Raw genomic sequence first — 21,452 nt, 5'->3', positions numbered from 1 at the left:
GTGCCAAGTTATACGATGAATTTCAGAAGTGGAAAATGTGCCCGACCTTCTGCCTGTTCCAACCAGCAAGAAGAAATGAAACATGGCTGAGGCTCAGTTGCATTTGTGTGTTCAGGACTATAGCAGTAACAGCACCTGCCTTTCTAAATCACTCGATACAGGATTCTGGGAGAAGGCAGATCTGCCTAATCCTGAAGCACATATTTTTAAACAGCTGAATTTGGGGAAATGCTAATTTCTTTTGACAGTTGTATCTGTATGGAAGTGTTATGTGTTGAGCAAATCTCTAAAGTTAGGTCCAACACTTTTTATCTGTTGCCTTCCATGGATTTATCTCAATATTCACTCCTTGTAACCTTATTTTTAAAAAATAATTCAAAATTAAAACCTTGTCTTGGGCCTTAGGGGCATCCCTACTTCTCTGTCCAAAGAGGTGTACTGCTGCAGTCCCAGGGTGTCACAGTGACTTCATCTGGTCTTTATACGGTGCACAAATAGCACGTCCATTGCAGGTGACCCTGCTACCACCAGTATAATGAGTACCCACAGTGTCAGAAAGCACAATGAAAAAAAGTACAAGAGAAAGATATCAATGTCATGAAGAACGGTAGAAAAGCAAAAGGCAGAAAAGCTCTGAAAATCCTTGCTGGTGGGCTAACAATGGCAAATGAGGAAGGGTAATAATTAGAAAGAGCCTGTAGGTCAGTCCTTTTGTTTGGGAAATGTTTCTGTTGCATTTGTTTGTTCTAATTAATAAATGGTTAGCACAGGCACAGGATTTGCTCTGCTGCTGATGCTGGCCTCACAAGTGAACTGTTTCGATTTTTATTTGGTATTTTGATTTTAAAATAGCTATACCGTTGAGAATTACATGTTACACTTCTATCATTCTACTACAGTTTTGAATGATCAAAACACTTTTTCATTTATTTTAAGTGGAGGATAAGAATTTAGTTTTATACAATTAAAACATAGTCAAAATATGGAGGATTTTTATATTTGTATTAGAAGCCTTTTAGCTTGTGCAGAACTAATTATAACATCATTATTAAGAATATGAATGGTATTAATTATTTACACAATGTTTTGTATCTTCATATATTATTTAGTTCTTTTAACATCCTTGTGCAATTGATAGCATCCCTTTTTTACAGGGTGAAGGGTTGAAATGACACAGAAAAGCTGTTGAATAAAGAGAATTTATGAAATTGCATCCATATGTAGGTGTCCTGCAGGATCAGCATTTATGTCACTTATCAAAGTCAGATCTAGTATTAGATCCAGCCAATATCTGTTTCGAATGCCTTTAAAACCTGCAAATGCTTTGGGGAAAAAACCAACAGGTTATAACAACTACACATGCTCATCGTATTTCAGAACATTATAGAGAGGTCTGCTTAAGAAGTGTAAGAATTTGCGTGCAAACCCAAATGTTAAGTCCTTATTCAACACTGACTGTCGAAATGGCTTACCTATGACAACAAAGCAAAATGTCTGAGTTAAAAAAAGCATGCCAAGTCCTGCTTTCACCTGTGAAGGTCATTATAAATGCTGTGGAATAGGAAAAAGTTCATACATAAAATATGAAAAGTAGAATATGAAAAGTTCAGTTGCTGCTCTCAGTAGGAGTCAACGGTGATATTTGAATAAACCACTTTACAGTGAAATAGTTTACCAACCTGGACAGCTTCAAAATTCAATTGCCTCCAGTGTTTTGCAGCACTCATTTTCAGTGTGCTTTGTGACCATTATAGCTACTGATGAAATGAACTAAACGTGGCATCCTCTGACCAAGTCCAAGCACCTAGATTTGAGGTAGAAGGGGTCTGTGTTTAAATTACCATGCTTACCTACTAATACTGGTATCCGTCATACAGATATTCTTTATGCAACATTTTCTAATTTTAATGACAAATTATTTGAACACTAGAACACATTAATTTTCAGGTGAAACTACAAACCTCCAATAGGGAACAGCAGTGAACTAACTTTACATACTCTTAGCAGAGACCATAAACAATTTTCACAGCCAGTCTATCAAAGACTAACAGGTCCACAAAAATAAAATAGTGGTAAACTCACATGTAGGATAGAAACTCACTGCCTCTGCTCTGGAAATGTTATCCCTGCAGTGAAGACTTACTATCTTATTTTTTCCTTCTGCAGCCTAAAACTTCCTCCTTATACATGATCAATCTCAGGGGAACTCTTTGCCATTCAGAAGCTTTTTCTTACCTCCTCAGTCTTCAAGCCATCACTGCTTGGAAAAGGGCACCCAGAGGACAACAGGGAGTTAAAATACTGCACAGGCCTGCCAGATTGCCAAAATTACATTTTGATAGGGTGGGAGATGGGTAGAAGAGAAGTTTTCTGAAGATAATTTCTGTTGTCCTAATTTCTTGAAAGAAAACAGTTCAGAAAGTGGGCTTTTTACTGTTCAAAACATAAACCCACCATTTGAAACAGCTTGTAAACAGAAATAAAGATGTTTTAATAAAGACATTGCATTTATAGTTCTGGATATGCTAGCTAGAAATACATGCTAATTTATCAGAATATGTAGAGATAAATTTGAGGTGAAAGAATTTCAACTACTCCAATCTATTGTATTGTTTTGTTTTGTTTAGGTTACTGATTCATAGAATTTGAAATTTTAACTTTTTTTCTCTGAAACAGAATGGAAACATTTTTAAGATTTCAAAACTTTGTGTTGGTCAGGATAATCATTTCGCCTAGCTCATGGAAGCAAGACTGCTGCCCCAGAGAACTTAGCTGAAAGCACAGCTCATTAATAGCAGGCAGCCAGAGACACATTCCAACTGCATCAAGAAGAATCTCACGTATTTGAGATGGTGTGGCAGGCCCAGCCATCCTGAATTTAAAATGAAGCCAATATAAGGTAAAACATTTACACTTGGTGTAGCCAATCCCTAATGACAGGAAATTTAGCTGTAGATAAATCAGGGCAGTTTGCTCAGTCTTGCCTGCATTCCTTTCCTCACCTATTCCTTTCCTCTTTCCTGGAAGATTAAGAATATTTAAGATCCCTATCAATTCCCATTTTGGTGTAACACGAAGTCATCTTCACCTGCAACCATTTGCTGTTTCAAAGTCTCATGTGCTGAGGAATTATTTCCTCAGCACCTCTAGGCACACACAGAACACGGGAAAAATATAGCTATTTTTGAAAAATGTGTGCTGTAAAATCTCTTTTTCATTTAGGTAACATGACTTTTTTAGAATGACAGCCATTTAATAGACCATTAAATAAAGTACAGGAGGAATGTTTGGACTTCTGGATTATGCAACCTGAAAGATGAACTACTGAATAGTTCAAAGAGAGGTCTGAAAATTTGATTTATGCTCCAACCTTAAACCCAATTAACTACATTTAGTTACAGTCTATAGCAAGTTGAGCAATGGAGAAGAGAATAGCATGCTTAGAGTGCAAAGAGCACAAAAGTGTGTCTAGAAAGAGAGCTCTCCTGCTTAGACCTCCTAAGAATCCAAATAATATTACTAGAGAAATTAAAAGTGAAAATGAGCTTATTCTCAACAGACAATGGAATATCTGTGTTGCTAGATTCAAAAATGGAGGGGGAAGGTGAAACTGCATTAAGAAAGATTTTAAAGTAATAAATGCAGTAGTGTGTATTTGTAAAATAAACATTTTTTTAAAAAGAAAATTCAAGCTGAGGATAATGCTCAAAAACCGCAGACAAGCTCCATTACGGAATTGTCAAAAACTGCATGCAAATACTTTTACTCTACTGTGTGGAAATGCCACAAAATATCCAGAGATTTATGATAAATTTCTGTCATTCCTAGTTTGATAATGATGTGGCCTTGATCCCAGAGAAATACAGAAGATGGCCCTCACTTGAAAAAAAGGGCAACAGAATAATCTGGGGGAAAGATCCTGGCCCGAATTATAAAAATCCTCATTTATGGCCAAAAGGCCAGGACTCTTATAAAAAATACAGTTTCAATAGCAAATCAAACCCTCGATTCACTATTGTAGGTGCAAAACTCAGCTTCAAGTACGGACTCGCCATGGTACATACGCCATTGTATTTCTTTTGAACTTATATATTCTTTCCTGTTTTCTCCAGCTTCATATGCAGTCTGGAATATTCCCTTTGGTTTAATCTCTACAGGATACAGGAAGGAAAGCAGGAAATAGCTAAGAGCAGAGAAGAGCTTGTTTGATGTCAGACTGAATTAGCAATCTTAGGGTCCTCATCTCATCCACTGTTGTCTAAAGCACCTTACAAATTCACTGCATTACACACACGGTTTGACCACCTCATGCATGCCCATTTTTCTTTTGAAGATTGCACCCAAGGAGGGTGATAAAAAAGTATTTGGTGTGTTTCTGTGTAACAGCTAGATAAATACAGCTAGCCTAAGAAAGACAGACAACTTGCAAAGTAATCATTGCCATACCTCATGGAGATCCCTCTCCCGCTGCACCCTAAAGCAGTCTCTAAATTATATGAGGATGATTGACATAATCCTAATCACACACCCTCACAGAGACCATCGAATCAGAGAAAAAGAGCAAGGCCAGATCCTGAGCAGAGAGAGGAAAGAGCAGAGTATGTTCTCCCTTGAGTGCCAATGCTGGCACGAAAAGAAAGTCTGTCACACCGGCATTTCTCACAGAAAACAAACAAATAACTCAGTCCTATCACCCTCTTCCCAGCAGATGGGAACTGTACGCAATACACAGTCATCATCCTTTTGTAAGAAAAAATGTTACACGACAACATGGATACTAAATGCACGGCCAGGACTACCTGACTAAACCTTTGAAAAGAGAAGAATTTTCAGGGACGTTCTTTCTACATTAAACACACGCACATATCGCTGGCAGTGTTCAAGGCCAGGTTGGATGGGGCTTTGAGCAACCCGGTCTAGTGGAAGGTGTCCCTGCCCATGGCAGGGGGGTTGGAACCAAATGATCTTTAAGGTCCCTTCCAACCCAAACCATTTTATGATTCTATGATATTGCAAACATACTTTTTAAGCTGTCTCACTTCAGTGAAGGAAATAATGCTGAGCAAATGCAAAAGCTAACTCATCTTGCTTTATAGAAAACTATTTATTACTTTTATTTCATCACACTTTTCCACTTACAAGGAAGAGCTACTCTGGCAAGCTTTAAGTCAATAACTAGAAAGCATAAATTGAGTTTGTTGGGTTAGCAATAACAGGCTGCTGCAGAGCATAGCACAAGACCAAAATCCTTCCTCCAGAAACAGCATCTGTTGTATACCTTCTGCTGCTAACCTTTGTGTCGCTTTGTGTTTCTGAAGGTCCATATTTCACAATGACACTCTAAATTTAAATGACAAAATGCGATGCGAGCGCTTTCATGTCTTATTAATAGGGAGTGTTTTACAGTCCTGGGTGGTTTGAAGACATCCATTTAAAGACTTTGAAGTTTTCAGAATTTGCTGCAAAATCTCATATGGGGTATGCAAATGTACCGCTCTTCCCTCATGGCTGCTCCTTATGCTGACAGGAAGGCACCAATACTGCAACCAGCAGGGCTCAAAGGAAAAACACAGTACCCAGACAGATTATAAACAAACAGGAGGAGAAAGAAAAGCTACCACCTCCTGTAGCCTCATTTTTCAATACAGAATTAGTAATTAGCACTCACCAAATCCTCAGTGGTTGGTATAGTTTTGGTACCGGGAAATGTCCCAAATAACTCTGTGTAGCACAAGAGTTCAAACTCATGCCAGAGAAGCCATTTTATGAGTTGATTATGTCATTAGAAAGGAAAAGAGCTAAACAAATTGACAGCCCGTTCCTCCACCTCCCAGTGAGGGAAGACCTTTCGTCTCCTCTGCACCCAGTGAAGATCTTACAGCTCTCCAGAAATGTTCAGCCAGCCATACCTTTAGCTCTAGAGAGGAAGAGCTGCCCTGAAAGTCTTCCTACTCTTTAATCTCCTCTCTAGTATTAGCTGTAAAGAACAGGAGCAAAGCACATTTTACCACCACTTTCCACGGTAGCTGCGATTCCTTTACAGCAGCAGAGAGGAGAGAACCATCCTCCTTGGGAATACGGGATTTAAGAAATGCTACATAATAATTGGTGCAATTCAAACAATTCAGTACAGTAAAGGTCAAAGGAAAGGCCTTTAGGCTAAGTAAAAGCTCACTGATACAGAAACAATATGCAATTTTCTCTCGACAGTGTCAGGATAGGCATATTTACAGGACAACTAAGTACGCTAAGCAACAAGGATGGAACAAGGAAAATAACAACCCAACAGATGTTAAAAAAGCATGCTGTTTCTGCTATGGGCCAAGAAAATATATCATGTTAGGCCACAGAGCTGCTGACAAAAGATATACCAGCAAATGGATTATTAGATCATGCAATTTCTAGTTAAAATATCTGCATTTCTTCACAACTTCTAGGGAATGTCTACCATGAGGCATCAGGATCCTTCAGCTGTCATTACCCCTTCTCTTAAATCAACTGAGATTTCTCAAGAAACTACCCTATACTATCTTGGTTACTTTTTATTATCACAGTACTCTGACAAAAAGCTGTCAGAAATCTGACTGAATGTTAGGTTTTTCAGTTCTTGTCCAGTGAAGTTTCAGCTATATTATTAGATAAGATAATTGTCTTTTCTCGGCTACATGACGGTAGATGTTAGTAGCCAGATGGAGCTCTCTGTGAAGACCTTGGTTCATTTATTCCAGGCAGGAATCACGCACCCTCTGCCCACTCATTCCTACTTAGATACAAATGTGTACAACCTCACACGGAGCTTGTAAACCTGGCATATGCTAGTTAATCAGAGCAAAATTAAGTTATACATTAAATCCTGCATTAATAGAAAGTTAAAGATGATTGGTTATGTTTAGAATAAACCTGGATATAAGTAACAGTTCTTGCAATGGCATTTAACTAGCAATTGTGCCATGTAGTACCTGTTATTCTTGCTTCTTGTAAAAATTCATTGGCCACAAATGTGTAGGACACTTATATCTCACAAATTCACCCAGAACACAGACCACCACGGTAATTTTATCTGTATCTATCTGGGAGCACCAGTAAAAATTGGTTTTATCCTGGAACTCACCTTTACACATGGAATACACTCATCTTTAAATGCTATACAGACCTCCCTACCTTACTTAACATACATGATATGCACAGCTAATTGAACCACCTAATTTTGCCCTGCTAATTATATTCTAGTATATGATTTTAATACTGGATTGATTGGTTTTATTTCTACATTTAAAAAAAAAAAAAAAAAAAGAAAGACAGACTAACAGACTGTGAAGTTTGCAACTCAGTGAAGGTAATGGGCTGCGTGGGACACCCAGGTCACACACCACTGAGATAAGCTTAATGGGGGAGTTGCAGCTGGTACTGCTGGACCTCTGAGGATTTTTTAGCACTAGCACAGTGTTCCTGCAGCGCTTTGGTGATATTTGGGCAACACTGTTAACTCTGGCAAATTTACCAAGTTTCACTGAAACAAGCACATTAAACTTGTCTTCTTAAAAATCTCTTGCCTGAGAACAGCAGTCCCTCTGCCTGTCAAGATTAGCAGCAAGAATATGAATGTTGATGTCAGAAGTTTGAGTAGCTGCTTTAGGATCTGTCAAAATATCTTGCTGGATGCCTGCTGAACAAGCCCAAAAGTGATTTTCAGTCTTCAAACTATTACCATTCAACCAGCTTTTTTCAGAATCTGATAATCTGACAAATCCCTCAGTCAACCCCATTTACATGTGAAGTTACCACTTCAAAGTTTTGATACTGAGTCATTTGTAAAGGAAAAGGAACTTATTTTCCTAGGGGTAAGATGTATGGTCTTCAGCTATGGTTGAATGGATTTTCTATAACCTCAAGCCTCGAGTCAAGTATATAAATTTTGAGACCAAGGAAAAATTGTGTTTAAGTAAAAGCAGACTATTATTATACTAAAACCAAAGAAAATTGAGTTTTAAGTCTTGTATTTTCAGGAGAATACTGGGTAAAAAAATCTTCACATAAATCACAATTACTCTTTCTGACATAAATAATAAAGTAGCTACTCGCAATTTCTATGTACCTTAGTTACATTACAAGGATTAGCAGGCTGTTGAATTGTCAGTTTTTCATGAGTAAATAATTTAATTAGAATCTAAGACTCGATGTTTTCCACATAGAATTGAGGATATTTAATAAGACTCAGTAAAACAATTCTGTGATACTCATTGCAATGCTGTAACTGGAAGTAAAAGCATGCGCCTGTCTGGAAACTCAGAGCAGGAAATGTTAGATCTCAGATGAGTAACTTTGACAGGTTTGAAACTGAGCAAAACAGCGCAAGGAGAAAGGAACAAGGAGAAAGAAATCGGCTAAGAGATATGGGGTGAGAAATGCAACTTGGAAAGATTGTCAAGATGACACTAGAGAGATGTTCAAATAAACCAGGGAGTGGGCAAGGGCCTCCTCATGTCTCTAAGTCAGAGGAACGGTGCTATTATTTCTGTGACGCTCTGCTGATATAAATGTGGGGTGCTCCGAGATAGCTGAGAGCTACATCCAGCTTGCCAGGACAATTGATTAGTCAGTTTATTTGTCTTCATCCACAGAGGCAGGGATCAGCTTGTGGTCAGAAGAATAATTCTGGTGGTGACAGCCCGTTCTTGGCCGCCTTTCACTTCTCCCCTCTGACATAATTAAACCTGGCTCCCTTCCCATAGTCCTATGATAGAGAAACGAAAGCTGCAGCTAGGGGCAGGCTGTCTCTACCGAAGTCTGGCCTGCTACCAAAAGGGCTCTAAGGCAAAGGGGCGGCTAGGAGCAGATGCATACATTTTTTTCTGGGCGGGAGCCTCCCTTCAGGCACTCTTTTCTTCCTCCTAGAAGCCCCTCAAACACAATGAGCAGGAAGGGATTTATCAGATGGAAAACTGTGCACAGGCAACGCAAGCATCAGCTTACAGAGAGTCTTGTAGCCCAGCGCAGCAGGTGGAGCGTGCACTGCTGCCATACAACATGCACAGTCAGATACGGCAAAACCTGCACCAAATCTTCCGTTCTCTGACAGGGGAGTCACACGAAGGTTAAAACAGACTCAAGTTATTTCTTGGAAATAATATCAGTTCATATATCTAGCGTTTCTTTGCTGCTGTTAGCGTATTTTTCAAAAACATCAAACCTGTCTCCCCTTGTCCTTTGAATGGTCACTTTAGAGAAGTTTCAAGGTACAAAGTGTAGGAAATTGTTATACCATAAGCATTGTTGGCTGCCTTTCCAACCATTTTCTCCCTTTGGTGCATCATACTAATATTCCCCAAGTAGTATAATATTTTCTTCCAGAATATTATATATGACATGCAGACTGTTGAAGAATTTTAAAATAGGGTAAGAAATTTTCATAATGGTTACTGAGCAAAAGATTCCTCCAAAGATTCAGATTGACACATTTGGATAGGATTAAATTTATCCAGAGAATTAAATTTGCATCAAATGAACATAAATACATAGCATAATCTAGGACTACTCTCTGTGGTTTTGCGTGACTAGCATATTTACTGAGATGTCCTTCAGTAATTCTTATTTTGTCATTATTATTCAACATCATGAAGAGTCTTGCAGTCTTGCAAACTGGAGTTTCAAGTTGATTTTATGGGATCCTAAAACTATAAGAAAAGGAGTTCATAGATTACAGCAGCAATTTAGATAATGCAGGATCATGTTTTATGATTTTATTTTTTAAAATAAAACTGGTGGATGATACAGGTGTATTTTTTCCTTGTCTCAGATCGCAAACAGTTTCTAAGGTCCCCTGTTTTTAAATCATGGGACCACAGATAACCTGCAAAACGCAGAGCCAAAACAATCACAGGCTGAGGTGGGACCTGAGGTGGGAGGTTTAAGGAAAAAACGCTCATGATAAACTTTTTCTTTTATTACTTGCATATATGATTAGCCCTGTTATTAAGACACTTTTCCTTCTAGTCTGTATAGAGGTTTATGGAGATCACTTGCCTACCAGGAGAACACAAGTCAAGAGTCTGAATTTTTTAGGAAAATGTTATAGGGATTGTCCTCCAATTCAACAGGAATTTCAGAGTTTAAAAAAAAAAAAAAAAAAAAAAAAGAGTTTACTTTTACTCTAAAATCTGTCAAAGAATAAAAAACGAAGCAAATAAAAGGACTGGAGTTGTCAAGATATACAAATCCATAGAAATTTAGGTAGTTAAGGCCCAAGTTTCTGGAGATCTTTCAGTTATCCACTTTATTTTACTAAATTGTAAGCAGCAATGCAAGGCGTGTTTCACAGAAATCTTCTGAAATCCACGTGGCTTATCTTACTGATATGTTGCTCTCCCTGTTAAAACTCCTTAGATCTACTTGGAATAAGGTAAAATTATCTTTTCTGAATTGTTGTGACAAACCTGCTACAGCAGAATATCATCATTGACATCCATGACATTAATCTGTCTACTTGTCATTAATAGGGTTCTACCAAGTCCCTCCTATCTCCTCTCGTGGCTTTTACCCAGAGGTAATGCTCACCTTTTCCCATTCGCGATCGTTGTTCAGTACTATCACCACCAGCCTGGGGTGTGCCTGATAACCATCTGCTGTGAAGGACAAATCTTTACCTTCCCAAGTCACATTCATCATAAACCTAGAAGGCAAGGAAAAAAAGTTCATTGTAAAATTAATGAGCTGTCCAGCAGTTAATGAGCAAGCTAGTTCAGTCATCAGAACCACTGATGAAATACATGCACCAAATCCTGTTAATGCTGTAAAAAGGCTACATTTGCAGAATGGGAACTCTGAGCATTTCAAGGCAGTCCATAGCAGAAGACAAAGCAAAATATTTTTTACATAAGAGTTTTAAAATGCAGACATGATTTTTAAAGCAGCTTCCACATTATGTATGACATGTATACTCCATGAATAATCTTTCTGGCACTTTGCACAACCTGACCAGGTTTTCAGAACCATTTTAAACATGTCTACATCAGCTCTGTATGTAAAACTATACTGTTGTCTCACTAGCATAATACTGAGAGGTAAGTGCATCTACTCTGGCTTCACCTGTTTAGACCTCCAAGAGTCCTGTCAGCCCTTCCCAACGCTGTAGCTATACACAGTGTCTTTGTGACACTTGGATAAATTCCACTAATGCCTTCAGTCAAAACCAGACATGAAAACTTTGAAGGGATTGATAATATTTCACTTCAGTAATTTCAAAAGTTTTAAACTTTTTTGTATTTAGGTTAATTTTCAGTGGTGTTCAAAAGTTATGTAAACTAATTAGCACTTTGAATGGAAAAAATATTAGAGGGAATCAGAATAAAATATACAGGAGGAAGAAGGATTTTTAAAATTTCGTTGGAAATGTCGGTTCAATCCTAAATTTCCTGCCTTTAGACTTACCAGTTCAGGCATTGAATCAATAAAATTGTTTATTTACCACAGGGTCTTTGTTCAGCTACAAAGGAATTTGTATGAATTTATGTCAACAGAAGGACATTACTCAGTGCTACAACAAGAGGTACCTCTCCTAAGATGTGCCACAGTACTGCTGCTTGCTTTCTCCATTCTCCTGTTTTGCCACACTAACCCAAATGTTTTAAGGAGAGAATACTACTATCTTATAAGCAATCCTGTCATTAGCAATGATTACATCATCTCTACCGAGTCATTGCTCTGACCTGGACTGTGCCATTGAGGAACACTTATGAACTCTAGTGAATAACACTGCAGGTGGCTCCACGAACACCAGCCACGCGCCAGAAGTGCTCAGCAGCCAGACACTGCAGTGGACCTGATCTACCCTGGGGTAGGGATCTTAGTACGCTATTCATTCACCTTAGAGACATCCTTCAACTCTACAGAGTCCTATAGCTTTTCTAGCCATAGATCTGCCCCGAAGGTCTTAAATTCCTTATTGTGTTTATACCAATTCTGATATAGTCTACCGACTTTTTCCATTTCCTAATTAGTATGCATAGTTTTTAATGTCTAACTGTTGCTTTCCATTCACCATTGAACCCTCTTTTCCAAAGCATTGTCCTTTTGTTGATTTAGAAATGTCGGTATTCTGGTCATCTAACAAACTTGACTTTCAACTCAACTCAAAACCAATTTTCTCTCAAAATTTTCCACAGACTTATAACATAAATCCATATTTATATTTGCTCCAGTTACACATAGCTTCAGTGTTTCTCAGTGAGAACAGATTGTTTCCACTGCTCCAGGGTCAGAAAGAGTGATGAGAAACTGCAGTTTTTATTTAAAGTGCAAATACAGGGAACTTACTGCCGAGAGTCTGAACTACCACAGTATACAGGTCAAGCTCCCTGGACTGTGATATTGAAAAAATCTATCATTTTATACATTATCTGAAATTCCATCACCTAAGAAAATCAGGGAAGAAAGGGAAGAGAGTAAAAGGCTTGTATTTGCATTGGTGTTCTTTGGTCATGTTGAAAAAATCAAAACTCCAGACTGTCAATGTGAGCCTGACAGGGCTATCCCACAGGTGAGAGGTAAAACTGCAATTCAAAATCCTGGAGATCCCATGGCACTTCCAGAAGATAATGTGCCCTCCACCCCATATCCGTGGTCTGAAGTTAATTGCATTGAATTGCACTGAATCCCAGTGTATTTCATTGAAAGAAATTCAGTCCAACCTTTCACCTAAGTATTCTTCTTCTGGAATTCAACTCAACACCAATATCATTCCATCCCACAGACAGATGTGTTTTGAAGTATGTTAAAGTTCTTCATACATAGTTCATAAACTATTCTTCATACATTGCTTTATAATGTTTTACCCACAAGAAACTGGTACTGGTTTATAAGTTTGTTTGGGTGGTTGGGGTTTTTTTTTGGGGGGTGTGGTTTGTAGCAGTAGTAATAGCATGGTCTCCCAGTGAATCTGACATAGACAAAATTCTTCACTTCATATTCAAAGGACAAGGCTTTGTATTGACATAACTGCGTGAAAATCTCAATAGCAGAAGCACACTAAATAGAAGTATATAGACCCAGAAGAAATAATGGCATTGTATCATAGCTGTTAATAATTAAATGTACACTGCCCTAAACAGTCATATTAACATCATTCAGCACCAGTTTGACAGCAATTTGTAAATTCACCCATTGTAATAACTCATATTTTGTGACAGACTTTCGGCGTGAAAATTTTCCCCTTGGCAGAACTTTGCTTTTTAGTTGAACTAATTTCCCGTATATTACATTTTTCATCCAGCACTGAAAGAGCTTACTTGGGAATAAAAAGCTTGTTTGCCACCTTGAGAGGAGGTGGCAAACCACCAAAAAGAATTTACTTGTGCATACATGTAAGAAACCAGCATAACGTTCGCTCACTGCTGAAAATCAAATGCATTGTGACCCAAGGAATAAAATGCCCAGGAAGTCACCACAAGGGGAAAACAATGACATACTGTGAAAACATGCGCTACTTGTATTTGTATTTCTGCACCCTCCTTCAAAGGTTGCCTCCCAATTCATACACATGAAATAACCCCCCCCCACAATGAACACATCGTCTTACGGGGCAGGGCAGAAATCACCTCATTTCAATAAAACTGAAAGCCGAGCATTTTGTCTCCTCTTAAGGGCTGGACCACAAATAACACATGCTGTACTACATCAGGCTTTTGTGCCCAGTTGAGTTTTTAATTATGTAGCCGTTGGTGACTCTTGAGTCAGCTTGAGTTGACTTGAATTGAACCCTTCTTTTACTTAGCCTGGTAGGATCACTACTCCAGATTTCAAACACCATTCATCATATTTTGGAATTAATATGTAAATGCCCTAGCCCAGAAGCTGATAGTCAAGGGCCATCACAAGATGCAGTACTGTAGCTGCAGTGATGCTCAAGTGTTCCAGAAAGAAAGATGAACCACAAATCTAAACTGAAAAACTGAACTTAGTGTGTATCTTTAAACTGTGTGAATTTACCAGCCATTTAGTAGTGAAACACATTTTGCAAGTTAAAAAAAAAAAAGTCCCTAATCTGTAAATTCTCTTAAAATTATATTGTCTGACTCATATACAAAGGTATCAGTGAATGACGCAGTTTGAACTACCCCAGTTTCTCAAATTGCAGCAATAAAAAAGAACTTCAAAGAGATTCTTGTTTTCCCAAGCACACTCTTCTGTATGGAATTCATCAGCTGCCTGTGTTCTTCAGAAACCAATGCCTACAATCTACATTCCCTTTTGAATTGTCATTTTTCTTCCACAAAGGACAGAAGTCCTGCTCTGCTTTTACTGGCCAAGATCCTAAACTGCTTGTCTCTACAAAAAAACAACCATGTGCTTTTCTGTTCCTGGTTAAGAAGAGGGAGGAAAAGAAAGTATTTGTATTATATTTTATTCTTACAGAGTTTTAAGTTTGCCCAAGATTAATTCTGTGCAACATGTCTTTGGCTTCTGAATTGGTCAAAATATATTTCTGAAGTAGTTTTGGAATTGCATATTCCTGTTCTTAAGTAAATGAGGTGCTTGATTATTTGAGCTTGCAGCGTACACCTTGGATTAGTAGTTAATCTGCTTTCATACTTCATTAATGCCATAACCTTTGCAAAGACATGATAGCAGGAGGCCTTGTAACTGTATTATGACACTGAAGTCTTAATTAACTTTTGCAAACTTAAGTTTGTGACTAAGATTCCGCAAGTGATACATGTATGAAAAATGGGGGGGGGGGGGGGGGCAGAAGTTAACCTCACACTGAATCCAAAACAGGTTTTTATCATGCTAAGAACCAAGCCTGCACTATATATTTCAAAACACTCTCTATACAATTATACAATTTATACAATTCTTTTTTGCTTGTCACCTTCCCCAACAAGACTGAAAAGAGAAGTGTTGAAACACCACAGCAGAACTCTGTTCCTGTTGTATATACAGCAAGCCTTTGAAGCACCAAGGTTACAAACTGCTCTCAAGGTTTCCAACTTAATTTTTATAGACTCAGAAAGATCAAGTAATTCAGATAAAGCTTCAGATTAATGCCAAAACTGTGCAATATTTACCCATGTCAAAATTTTGACTCTACCCAGAAAGACAGAACATATTTGAATAAAGTGGGTTTTCCTACGCTGTAAATATTATATCACAACTTCATTGACTCTAATTTCCATTAATAAATGGGGAAGATTTTGCCAAAAGGATCAGACCTCAGTTTTTAGAAGACCATTTGCTAGGATACAATTTTGCTGAAACAGAGGCACCTTTCTGGCCAGTTTCCTTACAGAAGACATGGACCTTCTTTGCCCATAAGGTGTTTGGTAAGGATTTCCTATACTGTGTGAAAACAGTTGAAACTCCAGCAAAGCCGTGACCACTCCTGGAGCAGAATCTTTGAGACTTTCTGCTTCTGTGTTATACAACAGGAAACATGTCTGTAAGCTATGGGATTTCTTTTGATGTTTACCATCTATATGTACATACACATATGCAAGATACACAGGTGTTCCTGTAATAAATGCAAGGATTTGAGAGCAAAAGCAAGAAGGTTTAGTGGATTCTATGGTGGGCATTATTTTAAGGAAAAAAAACTATGTAAATTATAGAGATCACCTTGTCTCAAACAAAGATCAATCCTAGCCCCAGCTTCATAAATTTCTTTGGGGGAAGTGAGAAAACAAACAGCGACAGAATGAAAGCGCAAGACTGCACAGGAGAGCAATCCTGCGAAACCGAAGCAGGTGCGATGTCGACTCCGGAACCTCACCAGCGATGGTCTCAGGGAGGTCCCCACCCAGCAGTACCCTCCACATGCTGTATCTCTGGGATGCCAGACAGGGAGCATCCTCCCAAATATTCATGTCCTCAGGATGGGCACTTTCATGCCCACCTACCTGTGGCCCAGAAGACCCTGCAGCACTACTTTACAATCTCTTTCTCCCTTAGAGAAAGCTGAGCTTACTCCTGGTCACCCATTAAAAGTAGAGAGCCAAGAGACTTAGCACCTTGTTTCTCCTTCTCACGTTAACTTTTGCCACGGGCAACAGCGTATGAACAAGTCCCTGAATCAACTGGCTTCTCCAGGGGAAAGCCAAGCTGAGGGAAACCCCTGGCCAGAAGGCAAGGGAAATGCAGATTTTTGAGATACATGGGCTAGAAATAAGTCAAAAATAAGGAATACAATCTGGAACCATCCCTCAAAAGCGTTGCACAACCAGGAAGAAGCGCTGCTGTAGAGATGGGACAAAACTAGTCTACGCATTGAAGCAGCAGCACTCTGCACTTCCTGAGGCCAGGCAGGTCTACTTATGCTTAAAATAAGACTGAAATACTTTTCTAGAAAGATGGAAGGATCACAGCATTAAAAACATGTCATGTGTAAGAAAATACTTTTACAAATGTGTAAAAATTCAGGGCTTCTAGAAAAGACCTGGATTTTAAAAGCTAGCAATTGCATGCATGTACATACACTGCCCCAGGAAGTCCTTGGAGCAATGCAATAAATGAAAACTTTATAATTAATTGATCCCTTAAAAATAATACATACAATGTAGTTGTGCTAATTATTACACATACGACAAAAAAAAACTCTCACCAAAGCTAATACTGTAAAAAAATTTCCTCTTCCCCCCTCCAAACTTTCTTTTGATGTTTTCTCCATTTTGCGCTATTTCACATTTATTTTCTTTCCATCTATCCACTGAAATACAAATGTGAAACTGTCTGCGCTAGGATCAAGTTGTGTAACTGAACACAATTAGTAACAACAGCTGCTTTTCCTACAGAAAGGTCTTTTGGTTTCTCCCCTGCCAAGGTTTAAGCCTTCTTCTTCACTAAACTCTTTTCATAACATTACAGCATCTAGCAATAAATAAATTGCTAGATTTGGGGGGGGGGGGGGGCGGACACATGTTGAATTCCCAGGGTTACCTTTAAAACCTTCACTCTGGCAGGTGCGAGGTTGATGACGGGAGAAACTGCTCCAAGCTCCAGCCCAGCAAAGCACCAGGGGCACCCTGGAGGGGCAGCGGGGTGCAGGGGGAGAGCCGGCCGGGGGGGCTGCGCACCATACAGGAATTACGCTTTTAGAAACCAAACGGGTCGTGCAAACACCCTCAGCAAACGTCCCGTGGTTTTAAAAGCAAGTTCAGAGACAGGAAGCGCAGGCTGTCTCAGATGCCCTTTCTTTTGGTTGCTCTGATATTTGCTCCTTCCTTTTTTGTTTTATAATGATAATTTTATACAGATTCAGACTTTTAAAAGTAGAAATTCAAGACTTGTTGGGCTCAGGAACAGACTCAGCTCTGTGATAACAGGCTGGTTTATAATTAGTGTGAAATTCACCTAGTATGCAGCTCCCAAACAGATCACCGGGTGGGAAAAATATAAGGGGTAAGGCAGAGGCATTAATGAAAACATACCACTCCTAAGCTACCTCCAAAGAAGATAACTAAGTTACTAGATCTGTAAAATAAAGCACGCGGCCCGATAGCTGCAGGGAGCAGAAAGCCCGTGGGACTCCTCGCTGCCACGACTTCAGACCCACGTTTCCTGCCCTCATCCTGCAGCCCAGACCAGAGAATCAAACTTGATAAATTCCTCAGGTACTATCACTGGGGACTATCATTTTTTATTTAGTGCCTTCTTCACCATGGGGCAGTGTTTAAAATCCGTGACAACACAGGCAATGAAGAGAGACAGCAGAGACTCAGGGAAATACAGGTTTCACACGACTTCAGACCCACGTTTCCTGCCCTCATCCTGCAGCCCAGACCAGAGAATCAAACTTGATAAATTCCTCAGGTACTATCACTGGGGACTATCATTTTTTATTTAGTGCCTTCTTCACCATGGGGCAGTGTTTAAAATCCGTGACAACACAGGCAATGAAGAGAGACAGCAGAGACTCAGGGAAATACAGGTTTCATAAAAGAAACTCTTCCCCTCCTCTCCCAAAGACGGAATTTCCAAACTGAGATTTTAAGTAGATGAAATGCCTCACAACCAAGGTGTCGTCTGGTGATATTTCTCTTTCCTCCAAATAGTATGCATCAACCATTTTAATAATCTAGACAGCCAGCCTGTCTGGGCTTGGCATTCACCCAGGATCATACCTAAAAAAGCAGGAGTGAATCCAAATTTTGTCTTTTCTTCTTTATCTTGTTCAGGCTCTGAACTGCTGAACTTCCTTACTATGATTCTACTGTGAAATTTGAAAGATACTTATCAATAGAAACCCCAAGACAAATATCATTAATTATCATTAAGAAACAGATTTCCTAAAAACATCTATAAAATTAAATCAGGAAACGCTGAATGTAGAATATATAATGTGTGGCCTGAAATACATATAGAAATAGGTCTGAAATAGATCACTATTAAACAAGGTAGCAATGCATTTTTCAAACAGTGAAGCTTTTTTTAAATACAATTTTGTATCTTAGGCTATGTAGGATTTTTTTTTTCTAAATTCAAATCCTTTGCAGTGACGCAAAGAGCCTCTTCTTCCTCTTCGTGTGTCCTCCTCCTCCACTTCCCCCAGCCCTCGCTCTCCTGAATATAACTCTGCAACGATACCCTGCTTTGGAGCTGTATCTCCCTAGGCCTTGAGCCAGCACGGATGAATAAAATTTTGGGAACAATATGCTCAGTGACTGTGAAAAAGGAATGGCATGCCAACTACTTGTACCTCCTGCCAGCTGCTCCTTAAAGCATTAGTTGCCACTAGGTCTGGAAAAGTCACTTTGCCCCAATTCTGCCAGAGAAGCGACAAAACTCTTGGGGAGCCCTTCTGAAAGGGGGGCAAAGGGGAGGGAGAACTAACACCAGAAGGTTTGGTGAGTTAATATTATTAGCAATAACATTTCATAAAAAGCACTGATATAGTTAACATTTTGCTGCACCACCTCAGAAGCATCCCAAACTCTTCCCCGTGAAGCCTGTCTGGCTTCCTGCAAGGGGATGGTGTCTGCAGCAGCTCCGTCTCCAAGAACCTTCACTTACATTTTGAATTTCAAGGCCTGCTTTCAGCCCTGAAGGCTGGCTCTGCTCAGCTCCAGAACAGAGGCCATGCTTGTTCTCCTGTTTTAAGATTTTTTTAATTACCACAAAAACGGGGAAAATGTTCTAAAAGCCCCTAACGTGGTAACTGTTTGGTACTTTCTGCTTCCTAAACTGACCTAACCTGGGAGAAAATTCTGATACAGATTTTCTATAATTTCTTGAATCACTTCATCAGTAAACCAGCACCACATTGGGATCTTTTGGGTGGAGTGTTTTCCTCCACAACCCCTCTTTTGCTGCCGGTGAAGTTTGATTTTACTTTCGGAAGAACATGACAACAGTTTAATCAATTCGATTTCTGCTGAACTGATATGAGCTATATGGAAAATGCCCTCATACTAGAGAAGAGGGCAATGACAGCACATGAATTAAAAGAAGTGCAAGTATCTAGTTGTTACTGTTTAAAATCTGCTCATCAGCAGTGAGTTAGGCTTTGTGTATCCCTGTGTACCAATCAAATTGCTACCATACTCTACTACTGGGTCTCCTGATCAGAAAGCATCCCTACACAAATTAATGAGGCTGAGTGGGATCCTGCCACTGACAAATTTTTTTCTTGTCTTGAATATCTTTTCTCATTCATTTTTTCATGTTGACAATAATAATTTCTTGTAATCCAGGACATCTGAAATCAGTTGTTAACATTAAATCTAGGACTGGCAGCTTGGTCCTCATTTGCAGATGCTTGCCTAAATATTCTGTCCTCCCTGGAAATCTGCTGCTCCCCGCATCATCCTCATTTGGATTTGTTTCTGTAGAGCAGCATTCACAGTAGCGAAGGAGAAGAATAAGCAAATCTAGCAGCATGCAGAAGCTGAAACTTCTTCAAGCTTTAAAGTTACCAAAAAATGAATGTTGAAAATATACTCAAATTAGCTGTTTTCCTCCACAACAAGTAAGCAATGTATGTGACTACTGAAACTTGGTTTACAGTCTCAGATCATCACCCTGCACGCAGCGCACTCCTGTGAGCATGCAGTGGCTCCAGTAAAACCGCAGTGGGATCACGAAATTGGAAAGACACACAAAATATCCTGGAGAGTCTTAGGTGAAAGTCAATAACATTTGTTTTTCTGTACAGCAAGTATGCTACTAGTGAAAAAGCACTTCGCTTCATATATAATTAGTTAAATAATGATACATCCCCAATCATACAATAAAGCAAATAATACTTATTTTTCCCCGAGTTTTTTGACAGAACTTAAATGAACAAATCCTCTGTAAATTGGCTGTTGATCTGTATGCAGGAAAAGATTAAACAGATTTGCTGGATTATTTATCAAACCATTGTGTCCATTTAATCCCTGATTTTGCTCAGAAGAGGAAACTTCATCTGTTGTTGCTAAAAGCTGGAATCAAAATATTAAACTTGATGAATGACTATCAGGACTAGAGAGACAATATACCCTTGCCCTCTGAAGAAGACGCCGTCCTGTAGCCACGCTGTAAGTGACCAGCAGCGACAAGAAAATGAACCGTGCAGTTGTCCATGGAAAGACAGCAACATTGGGTAGCACATTTCAAAATACTGTTCCCACTGAGTCCCCACGTTTTTCAAGTAGGGTGACTGAGGGCAGGAGCAACTAATGCATTTGTACCTGGCCCTCTGCACTCACGTTGCTCCTGCTCCCTGGCTCGGTGATGACGAACAAAGGAAAGTGTGCTTGGGAAGGGTATGAAATGACAGCCTGCCCAGAGCAGTTCGCACAGCTTTCTAGTCCTACACCTTCACTACCAGAAGTAAGATGAGCGTCTAAATCCTGCATATTATCTGGTTGTATTTGGAAACTCAATGTAACTAAATGTAAACACCATGTGGTAAATGCCTGACTACCTGTGGATAGACATGTCTTTTTGCTTTTCAGGATAATGACAACAGAGTAACAGCTTTGTCATCCCCATCCATCCCTGTACAGATCAGAGTGCTTGGAAATGTTGTTGCTGTGAAATGTATCTCCCAGGGTTATGACTTTTACACACAACATGAGTACTCTTCTAGACAAAGCAGAAGCATTTCTATTCACAAAGCAGCAGCATTTTCCATGACTGGCAAGGTTATTTTGTTTTGCTGCTTGTTTGCTTACATGTTTTCCTTTTTTGAGAGAGCGCAAGCATTTGTTCAACTCACATTGCAGTAATGAGCTGCTAATTCTATTTACCCTGCTGTCCTAGTGCCAGTATTTCACACAATAGTATTTTTCTGCCTTGGGAGAATCTGGGTCTTACAGAGATGGGAAAAGATTATCTGAATCAATACATATGTATAATGCATTGAAAATGATCCCTGTATTTTATTTTAAATCCTTTATTCATAGGGAAAAACTAGTTTTCCCCTGTGTATCAGAAATGAACATTGATCAAATCATTCCAAAAACTAAAGCAAACCTGATTTT

General features: G+C 39.1%; 1 protein-coding gene across 6 annotated transcripts in view; it reads right to left on the bottom strand.

The window, feature by feature from the left end:
- The window catches only part of GRIN2A (glutamate ionotropic receptor NMDA type subunit 2A), a 197,431-nt gene that overhangs the window by 64,385 nt on the left and 111,594 nt on the right, over positions 1 to 21,452 (bottom strand). For all 6 annotated transcript variants that reach the window (XM_030002000.2, XM_030001999.2, XM_030001998.2 and 3 more), the window contains one exon: positions 10,555 to 10,669. In XM_030002000.2, the coding sequence (XP_029857860.1) occupies positions 10,555 to 10,669 (115 nt within the window). The remainder of the gene's footprint in view (positions 1 to 10,554; positions 10,670 to 21,452) is intronic.

The sequence above is a fragment of the Aquila chrysaetos genome, chromosome 25, assembly GCF_900496995.4.
Source record: "Aquila chrysaetos chrysaetos chromosome 25, bAquChr1.4, whole genome shotgun sequence".
NCBI classification, from domain to species: domain Eukaryota; kingdom Metazoa; phylum Chordata; class Aves; order Accipitriformes; family Accipitridae; genus Aquila; species Aquila chrysaetos.
This window is presented reverse-complemented; position numbering and strand designations above follow the sequence as displayed.